Source organism: Dipodomys ordii, unplaced genomic scaffold, assembly GCF_000151885.1.
Source record: "Dipodomys ordii isolate 6190 unplaced genomic scaffold, Dord_2.0 Scaffold103, whole genome shotgun sequence".
Taxonomy (NCBI): Eukaryota; Metazoa; Chordata; class Mammalia; order Rodentia; family Heteromyidae; genus Dipodomys; species Dipodomys ordii.
The window spans coordinates 401223-412079 of record NW_012267319.1 but is presented as its reverse complement, the minus strand read 5'-3'; the positions used below and the strand labels follow the sequence as shown (position 1 = coordinate 412079).

Genomic DNA, 10857 nt, shown 5'->3' with positions numbered 1-10857 from the left:
GTCCCTCAGCTCTTCAGCTCAAGGCGAGTGCTCTACCACTTGAGCCACAGCACCACTTCCAGTTTTCTGGTGGTTAATTGGAGATAAGTGTCTCACTGACTTCCCTGCCTGGGCTGGCTTTGAACCGTGATCCTCAGATCTCAGCCTCCTGAGTAGCTGGGATTACAGGCATGAGCCACTGGTGCCCAGCACAGCCACCCCTTTTGCATGGTGTGCTCCAAGAAATGATCATCAGGCAAACTAGACTTCTCTACAACAGTGCTTAGAATATGGGTCATGTGTTTGTCTTCTAAGAGCAGAGAAACAGCTGTGAACTCTGGAGTAAGAATGATGCAATAAAGTAGTGAGAACAACACGGTGAAGTAGTGCTTCACCTGAGTAAAACTGTAAACACTGGCTGCTCAAAATACAAGTACACACCTGTGATTCTAGACACTCAGAAGGCTGAGATCTGACACAGTTTGAAACCAGCCCACATAGATGAATTCCATGTGATTCTTATGTCCAATTAACCAGCAAAAAGCCAGAAGTGGCGGTATGACTCAGGTGATAAAGTCGCAGCCATGAGCAAAAAAGACCAAGCAAGAGTGTGAGGCACTGAGTTCAAGCCCCACTACTGGCACACACACACACACACAAGTGCTTCTAAAATGAGTGTGAACTATACACCACCTCAAATTAGATATAGCAAAATGAATGTGATAAAGGTACTAGACAGTAATTAGGTAATTAATTATGTGGCTCATTTTAAGAGCTTTTTTTTAAAGTTTTAACAAGAATTTATTTTAGTATACAGAGTTAAAGTAGGGAGAAATAGAAAAAGAGAAATATTTCCTCACACTGAAAATGGGACTCCTCATTTTAAGATCTTCACAATAGAATTATGCCTTCAGAATTTTCTCTGGTTGAACTTATTAACTGATATATATATATATATATTAATTGGTGGTTGGCCCAATACCTAGATTTCTTCATACCAGTAGAAATAGCAAACGTTTTTTATAGTAATGAAATGTGGCCTATTTATATTAATCCAGAGACACTCTAAAAACTTTTTTTTTTTTTTTTGTCGGTCATAGGGCTTGAACTCTGGGCCTAGGCACCGTCCCTCAGCTCTTCAGCTCAAGCACTCTACCACTTGAGCCACAGCGCCACTTCCAGTTTTCTGGTGGTTTATTGGAGATAAGAGACTCACAGATTTTTCCTGCCTGGGCTGGCTTTGAACCATGATCCTCAGGTCTCAATCTCCTGAGTAGTAGGATGACAGGTGTGAGCCACCAGCGCCTGGCTCTAAAAGCACTTTAACCATCTTAAAAGTGCAACAAGACTGATACTAATCATCAATTGTTAACATATTATCAATAAAATGTACATAACAATGGAAAATTCCAGAGCGGGCTTGCTATATAAATTCAGAGCACACCTCATTGCTGACTGCAGGGAAGCAGTGGGCTCCTTTGGCTATGAGCTGACAGCATGTCTTAGATTCTCTGTTAAGAAAGAGTGAATGTAGGGCTGAGAGGGTAGCTCAGTGTTAGAGTGCTTGCCTGACATGCATGAGGCCCTGGGTTTGATTCCTCAGCACCACATAAGCAGAAAAAGCCAGAAGTGGAGCTGTGGCTCAAGTGGTAGAGCGCTAGCCTTGAGCTGAAGAGCTGAGGGACAGTGCCCAGGCTCAGAGTTCAGGCCCCACGACCTACCAAATAAATAAATAGTGAATGTAATTCAGTAGTGAGAGCCAAGTGAGCCAGACAGAACCGTGTTCAGGGCGGGCACAGGTAGGAATTTTAGGACAGTTATGGGGATTATCTCATCATCAGTAAGCACAAGTATATATCTCCATAAACACAAGCGTTGTGTTTCTTACTGTTAGGTTTTTAAAAAGAGGTAGCCGAGTAAGAACAGCACCAGACACGCACGTGGTATTCAGGTAAGGGGTAGGTTTATTCAGTAGACCTGCTGAGACCAGGCAAGGTTGGCACTCCACGTGGCTGGGGAAGGCCTGGGAATGAGAGAGAGCTGGGAAGAGAGGAAAGAGAGAGAAAAGAGCCAAAAAAGAGCAGAGAGAGGGGTAAGAACAGTAGCACTCACGTGGTATTCAGGTAAGGGGTAGACCTCCTGGGACCAGGCAAGGTTGGCACTCCACGTGGCTGGGAAAGAGAGAGAGCAAGAAAAGAACAGAGAGAGAGCTAGAATAGAACAGAGAGAGCAAGAAAAGAGCAGCAAGAGCAAGAGAGGAAAAAAAAAAGGGCGTCTGGGCCTGGGCTAGGCCGTATGTAGGGTATGGGCGGGGAAAGGTGTGGCCACATCAAATTCAGATGTGACCTCAGCGGATGCAGATGTGACCTCTTCCAGGTGTCCCAGTTGCCTAGGTAACGCAGGTACTGGGTGGAGACTTTGCTGCGAGGAGGGTGGAATCTGCTAGCCATCTCGGAGCGGACCTTACACTTACCAAATGTCCAAATTTACCAATTCTACCATTTCTTCCTTTCTAACCAATTCACAAATTGTTCTGTGTTATCAAATAAGATTTTACCTTGTGTTACCTGTGAACATTATCAAAGTGTGAACCCAAGGGTCTTACATTTCATACAAAAATAACATGAAAACCAAACTGAAATTCCTCCAGAAAACACTTGATAATGATAACATTGTTTCACATTCCTGCCTGTGAGAAAATAAGGAAAATACAATAAATTGTAGATTCATTTTAGTGTCAATAGCTATAACTTCAAAATGACTTTTCTTTTACTAGGTTGTTTGTTATGTCTTTGGCTGATACCACAAAATCACATTCTGATGAGCATTTCCCGATGGTGGAATTAGAAAAGAGAAGGAAGTCTGGAGAGTGCAGGAGACACTCGGTCACAGGGGATTTGTCCAGGACCGGCAGGACTTCCAGTGGGAGTGTGGAATACAGCAGGTCCCAATGCTCCTGCAGAAGTCTAAATTCTCACTGTGACTATTCAGAAGACTTTCTCTCTGAGGCTTCAGAAGCAGGCATTAACAGAAAATATTTAGAACATCCTGTGGTAAAAGAAAAGGAGAAGAAAATGCATAATGTTTCTAAAATCTCCCTGTCCAAAGGTAAGAAGCAAGATTTCCCAGCCAAGACTGGTGCCTTCACGCCCTAATGTTCTGTTTGTTTTTGTTTTTGGTTGGTTGTGGGCCTTGAACTCTTGGCTTGGACGCTGTCCCTGAGCTCTTCAGCTCAAGGCAGGTGCTTTACCACTTGAGCCACAGTGTCACTTCTGGTTTTCTAAGTGGTTTATTGGAGTTAAGAGTGTCACGGAATTTCCTGTCCAGGCTGGCTTTGAACCAAGATCCTCAGATCTCAGCCTCCTAAATAGCTAGGATTACAGGCAGGAGCCACCAGCGCCCAGCTTGGGGTTTTGTTTGTTTGTTTTTGCTGGTCCTGGGGCCTAAACTCTGGGCCTGGGCGCTGCCCCTCAGCTCTTTAGCTCAAGGCTAGCACTCTACCACTTGAGCCACAGCGCCACTTCCGGCTTTTTCTGCTTATGTGGTACTGAGGAATCAAACCCAGAGCCTTATGCATGCAAGACAAGCACTCTACCACTGAGCCACCTTTCCAGCCCCCACGCCCTAATGTTCTGAAGTGATCCATATTCAATATAATTGATTGGTAAGTTTACTTTTCTGAAAGGAATTAGGAAGTAGATAAATTAAGAATAATTACAGACAGGTGCCAGAGGCTTCCCCATGTCATCCTAACTATTCAGGAGACTGAGATCTTGGGATGACAGTTTGAAACCAGTCCAGGCAGGAAAGTCCATGAGACACTTATCTCCAATTAACTGGATGGGGGGGAGGGGGGAGGCTGGGAAGGGATGGGAAGGGTAAACAAAGGAGGAGGCTGCAATGCTTGGTAAGAAATGTACGCATTATCCTGCCCATGCAATTGTAACCCCTCTGTACAGTATGTTCACAAATAAAATAAAATTTAAAAAAAAAAAGTCAGAAGTGAGCCGGGTGCTGGTGGCTCACGCCTGTAATCCTAGCCAGCCCGGGCAGGAGAGACCGTGAGACTCCTATCTCCAATAAACCACCAGAAAACCGGAAGTGGTGCTGTAGCTCAAGTGGTAGAGCGCTCGCCTTGAGATGAAGAGCTGAGGGACAGCGCCCAGGACCAGAGTTCAAGCCCCACGACCGACCAAAAAAAAAAAAAAAGTCAGAAGTGGAGTTGTGGCTGGAGTGGTACAGCGCAAGCCCTTGAGCACAAAAGCTCAGAGACAGTGCCTAAGTCCTGAGTTAGAGTACCAGGACTGGCACCAAAGGAAAACAGAAGCTCTGTCCTTGCCCAGCTTTTCCCTGTGGACCCTGCTAGTGAGGCTAGTTCCATTTCATTTCACAGGTGGCTTTGTTACAGAGAGCCACAGGACCTCTGGCCTTTGCAGCTGAAGAATCAAGGTTTGAACTGCCAGTGAAATGGAAGCGCTGCCTCCACACAGGCAGATGGCCTCCAAGTCTGGCGAGGCCTACTGCAGACAGTCTTGAAACAGGTTCAAAGGCTGCTATCACTGCAGTTTCCTTGTAGGTTCTAAGAGTATCTACCTCAACCTCATCAGCGTCTGCCTGTCCAAACTAGTATCAGTCTTGTGATGTCCTTGATCCCTCACCCTCATGCTTCTCCCTGCCCAGATTGTGTTACTTTTTTCCATTTTACCAGTCTGAAGCTGCTTAGCATTCCTGATGCAGTGAGAGCTGTGACTTTATCACTCTGACAATCAGAACACCCTCAGCCAACATCTGGATGACACTCAAAGCCTGCTATCCCTGGGGCTCCCTCCACCACTATCCCATTTGCCCTGGGTCTTTCACTAGCCTGCTATCACCAGATGTGCTGGGGACCTCTGTGCCACCTCTGGACCATTGTGGGGCTTCAGTTCCCCCAGCTCCCAGCTACCAAACAAGGGCTCTTCTTCACAGGACTCACCTGTGAGTTGCATGAAATCTGATGTGTTTTGTTTTGCCTGTGCTTTTGAGAAGTTTTCTAGTGGGAAAGACCCAGAGCATTCACTTCTGAAAGCGAAAAGTCCCTTGTTTCCTAGAGAGGAATGGGCCCCACACACACTGGCCTAGTCCTTCTCTCATGGTGGGAGCCAGTGAGATGACTATGGGTCGCATTTGGGAGAGATGACCACAATTGAAACAGCATCCTGCCCAGTCCAGCAAGTACACAAACCTCATCCAAATGCATATATCTAAAAATCCAACCTCTGGAACCAAAGCTGATTGGAAAAAAATTCTTTCAATATCAAACATCGTCATCCTTTGCTACATGTAAATATGTGTACATATACATATAGGTAGATGGAGAGGTAGATAGATGGTGGCCTGGGGATGAGCTTGCTGGTCAAGTCAGGAAAATGTGTTCAGAGAGTATATTTCATTATTGATAATGTGCCTTTTAGGTAACTGTCATTTTTGGTGAATTAAATCAATTGAGTATTTTATTTTAGGTCAGTGGTTTAAGAATTAGGTATTTTAAGAGTAATTAGCCAGGTGCCGGGGCTCATGCCTGTAATCCTACCTACTCAGGAGGCTGAGAAGCCAGCCCAGGCAAGGAAGTCCGTGAGACTTTTATCTCCAATACACTACTCAAAAGAGCCAGAAGTAGCATTGTGGCTCAAGTGGTAGAGTGCTCGCCTTGAGCAAAGAAGCTCAGGGACAGTGCCCAAGTCTAGAGTTCAAACCCCAGGAGTGGCAAAAAAAAAAAAAGTAATGTAATCATTTGACTAACTCTGTTTTATCGTGTGAAATGGGGTCTAAACTACAGACTATACCACCCCTAGAGTGTGGGGGTAAGGTAAAGAGATGGAAAATCATTAGGGACTAAACACTAGTCCAGGTTTCTGTGACCTTAATTATACAAGTGCGTGACACATGGACTATGGTTTTCTGGCACACCACAAAATGCAAGTGGCTCCTTGAGGTTTTTGAAGCAAACAAAGCCGGCTTATCCTCTCTCTCCCGCTCACCCACTGGGGTAAAGGGGAAATTCCATCTCTGTCATAACTCAGCATGGTGGCACATATTGTTACTCCAGTATTCAGGAAGTGGAGACAGGAAGATTACAAGTTCAAGGCTAGCCTGTCCTACATAGTGAGATACTGTCTCAAAAGATATCTTTTTTGTGGTACTGGGATTTGAACTTATGGCTTCATGCTTGCCATGCAGGTGTTGTGCTACTTAAACCACACTTCTAGCTCCTTTTTCTTTTAGTTTAGGTAGGGTCTGTGCCCTGGGCCAGCATCAAACTATAGTCCTCCTCCCCATGGCCTCTTGCCTTGCTGGAATCACAAGCCCCACTGCCCCGGCTTATTTGTTGCAATAGAGGACTTGCTAATTTTTTGCCTGTACACATACAAACATATTTGCATGTCTCTACATATCACTAGTAACCAACTGGATTATCTGTTTACATAGGCAAGAAGGAAACCACAGGTGAAAAAAAGCACACCTGGAATGCATCATTTTTCACTTCTCAACTCAGTATGATTACACAAAAAAGAAATGCAATGGCCCAACGAATACTCTCAGCAAGACTTCATACAATTAAAGAACTGAAAAACGAATTAACTGACATGCACCGGAAGCTGGAAGCTGTCGTCATAGAAAACCAATTTCTGAAACAGCTTCAGGTAAGGCACTTGAAAGCCATAGGCAAATACGAGAATTCCCAAAACAATCTGCCTCAAATTACAGCCAAACACCAGAACGAGGTGAGGAATTTACGGCAGCTCCTTAGGAAGTCACAAGAGAAGGAAAGAACTGTGTCCAGAAAGCTCCGAGAAGCTGACAGCAAGCTGCTGAAGACGAGGGACGCCCTCCAGGCCCTGCAGAAGCTTTCTGAAGACAAAAACCTGGCAGAGAGAGAGGAACTGACACACAAATTGTCTCTCCTCACCACCAAGATGGAGACAAATGACAAAAAAATACAGGTCTGTATTTCTTCTTCCCTTTCTTTTGTAGCAGTACTTGGGCTTGAACTCAAAGCCAAGGCACTGTCCCTTATTTTTTCACTCAGGGCTGGTGCTCTGAGCCACAGCTCTACTTCTTTAGTGGTTAAGTAGAGTCTCATGGACTTTCCTGCCTAAATCCTCAAATCTCAGCCGTCTGAATAGCTAGGTGTGAGTCACCAGTGCCCAGCAGGGTCTGCATTTCATTAGGTCATTAGGTCCCCAACTTATAGAGGATCCTGTTCAGTCCCCCCACCCCACCCTGAACTCCAGAGCACCACAAGAGTGAACATGCGCCTGGAGGGGGCAGGGCGAAGGCAGAGGTGTAGCGGAAAAACAGAAGGCACAGAGTTGGAGACCCATGGACGTTGGTTCTGTTAAGTGAGCAAGAGTTCACTCGGTAGCCATGTGGAGAGAAAGGGCTGTTTGTGGAAGCAGCCTGGCTGCCAGCAGCAGAAACTTCCTCTCAGATGCCCAGAGTTGTTCTGCGTGGGGCACAGGAGAACCCCGTGATATCATCTCCCTCCTTTGTTTTGGAGGCTGCCCCAACAATGTCCTTCAGTCCCCTTCTTGTTCTTCCCATTCTGTCTGGCAGATCATTCCTGCACAGACATGCTGAGTTATTTTAGAAACAGGAGTTTTTCCCATAATGCTTCAGGGAATACACTTTAAAAATAACTGGAGGTTAGGCTGGGAAGGTAGCTTAATGGTAAAGTGCTTGCCTTGCATGTATGAGGCTCTGGGTTTGATTCCTCAGCACCACATAAGCAGAAAAAGCCAAAAGTGGCGCTGTGGCTCAAGTGGTAGAGCACTAGCCTTGAACTGAAGAGCTGAGGGACAGTACCCAGGCCCACAGTTCAGGCCCCACGACCAACAAAAAATAAATAATTAATTAAAAATAACTGGAGGTGAATGGTGTGGTTTTCCCCATCAGTCCCTGGTTGTCAAAAGCCAGTTGGCCACATTATAAGAGACAATTAATTACAATTATAAGGAAGAAGACACTGGTTTTCCTGCCCATTTTACATGGTAGGTAATTGTGGTCTCTATGGAATTAGTTGACTTCGATTCTTTGACACTTAATTTTGAGAGGCATATTCTCTCCTCTCTCTCTCTCTTTCTCTCTCTCCCTCCCCCTCCCTCCTTCTCTCCTCCTCCCCCCCTTTGGTCAGTTGTGGGGCCTGAACTCTAGGCCTGGGCACTGTTCCTCAGCTCTTCAGCTCAAGGCTAGCACTCTATCACTTGAGTCACAGTGCCACTTCTGGCCTTTTCTGTTTTTGTGGCGCTGAGGAATTGAACCCCTTACCTCATGCATGTACTGCTGAGCCACCTGCCCAGTCCCTTTTCTCTCAGTTTTTTTTGAGGCAGGGCCTCACGAGTAGCCCAGGCAGGCATAGAATTTGTGATGCTCAGCCTCATAAATGTTGGGGCTATAGGCATGCACCCATAAACTAGTTTTCTCTCTGACCATGAAATAAATAAACAGTTCATTTTGTCCATATTTTTACTGTTTTCCTTAATTGGTAAACTATTCTGCTTCCCTGAAGGACTGTGTCATGTATAATGAATATTTGAGGCATGGAAAATAATGAGCAACCTCACTTTTTTTTTTCATTTTTCACTCTTGCCTACCAAAGTGATAATCTTTGGCTTTGGATTGTACTGGATCCCTTTTAGTGTGTGTCTACCATGTAAAAGTAAGTGCATTTTTATCTCATCTGCAAGATTGTACACATACACATTCAAGAAGCTCATGTCTTTATGCTTATTAGACAAAGCTAAAACTAATTCTAAACCTGACCATTTTATTAGATATCAGAAGCACTTGCTAGTGTGGGGAGTTCCACTTTGTTGTAGGGCATTTGAAGGGAGAAATATTTTCCAGGCCAAAATGTGTAGGTATATTCTGGACACTGTTTTTTTAGAAAATGGAATGTTTTGTGATTTCACCTTTTAGCTTTCTGTTTTCCACTTTTCTTTAATGGGGAGTTACTAATCCTATAAAAGAGAAGACCTGGGGGTCTGGGAAGTTGGCTCAGTGGTGGAGTGCTTGCCTCGTATGCATGAGGCCATGGGTTTGATTCCTCAGGACCACATAAGCAGAAAAAGTCTGAATTGGTGCTGTGGCTCAAGTGGTAGAGCGCTAGCTTGAGCTGAAAAGCTGAGGGACAGTGCCAGGCCCAGAGTTCAGCTCCCACGACCAAAAAAAAAAAAGAGAAGACCCTATTTTTCTTTAAGCTCTGACCCACACTTCCAAGTTCAGAACGAAGTTCTCTAGTCCAAAAGTTCCTACAGAAAGCAGGTATGTGTGCAGCTCAGTCAACTCTCTTTCTCCCTCTATCTTTCCTCCTTCCCCTCCTTCCCCCTCCCCTGTTTCCCCCCACACACTCTGAATGTGGAATCCCTGCTTACAGTGGTCTGCACTGGTACTTTAGACAGCCCTCCAGGAGGAGGGGCACAGGATTTTGGAAGAGGACCATGTGTAAAGACATCAGAGTAGCTCATTTGGGCAAAACTGCTTAGATTTGGATGGAAAGTATGACTATTTTATTGACTTTTACAGAATATGTTAAAAAAAAATTATCAAATTCAGAGTATGTTAAAAGCATTGAAACGTTTGAAACATTTATTCTCTGGGATCTCACTATTCTTGATATAGTTAGTTCTAAGACATGCTAAAACCATTCTATAATTTTGTCTTTTTCATAAATGTAATTAGTTCTATTACAATAGGTTTTCATAATCCCAAATTGGCTGCAGAACAGTTAAACTATGCATTGTTTTCAGAGCTTAGAAAAACAATTGAGGCTGAACAACAGCGCCTTTGGCCGGCAGTTGGCTATTGAAAATCGGAAGACAGCAGCAGCTCAAACTGAGACAAAGACTCTGCAAGTGGAGGTGAAACACCTGCTACAAAAGCTTAAGGTATTCTTTCCTTTCTTCACAAATGGTGTGAGCAACCTATAGCCAAGCCTGCAGTTCATGCCTGTAATCCCAGCTATGAAAGTTTAAGATATCCTTTTGTTCCTTCTCAAATGGCATGAGCAAGCGCCACAAACCAGCTATAATCTCAGCTCTCACCTGTAATCCCAGCTACTCAGGAGACAGTGATGGGAAGTGTGACTCCAGGCCAGCGTGGGAAAAGACTCAAGACCCCGTCTCAACAGGAATAGCTGGGTGTGATGGAATGTACCCATCATTCCAGCTACCATGGAAACCATAAGTAAGAGGATAACATTCAAGCATGCCTAGGAAAAATAGGAGCTGTGGCTCAAGTGGTAGAGTAGTAGCCTTGAGCAAAAAAAGCTCAGGGACAGTGTCCAAGCCCTGAGTTCAAACCCCAGGACTGGCATAAAAAAATGCTAAATCATAGGAGCTGCCAAGGCACTGGTGGCTCATGCCACTGACTCTATTCACTCAGCAGCTTGGTAGTCATACTTCATGACAAGTAACATTATTGATTTTTTTATGCTTAAAGCAACTTAAAACAGGCTTCTTAATTTAAAAACTAACATAATCCGTGATACAGTAAATTTAAAATCTACTGTGTGACTAGGACTGTGTCTCCATGACAGTGCCTTTGCCTGGAATGCACCAGGCTCTGGGTTTGATGCTGGCACACACAAAGTAAATTGTCTCCTTGCAAATACACTTGAAAAACTATCTTTTAAATTATAAACGTTGTTTTAATAAACATTTTTATGGTACAGAGGAAGGAACCCAGGCCTTTATATGTACTAGATAAGTTTCTGCCACTGCACTATACCTTCTCAAGTCTAAGAACTTTAAAGCAGGGGCTGGGAAGGTGGCTCAGTGGTAGAGTGCTTGCCTTGCATGCCTGAGGCCCTAGGTTCCATTCCTCAGCACCACATAAGCA

The 10857-nt window shown here is 44.6% G+C and overlaps 1 protein-coding gene across 4 annotated transcripts in view; it reads left to right on the top strand.

The window, feature by feature from the left end:
- The window catches only part of Lca5l (Leber congenital amaurosis 5-like), a 29129-nt gene that overhangs the window by 5515 nt on the left and 12757 nt on the right, over positions 1 to 10857 (top strand). For all 4 annotated transcript variants that reach the window (XM_013027405.1, XM_013027408.1, XM_013027406.1 and 1 more), the window contains 3 exons: positions 2756 to 3087; positions 6448 to 6962; positions 9768 to 9905. In XM_013027405.1, the coding sequence (XP_012882859.1) occupies positions 2766 to 3087; positions 6448 to 6962; positions 9768 to 9905 (975 nt within the window). In that variant the 5' untranslated portion in view covers positions 2756 to 2765. The remainder of the gene's footprint in view (positions 1 to 2755; positions 3088 to 6447; positions 6963 to 9767; positions 9906 to 10857) is intronic.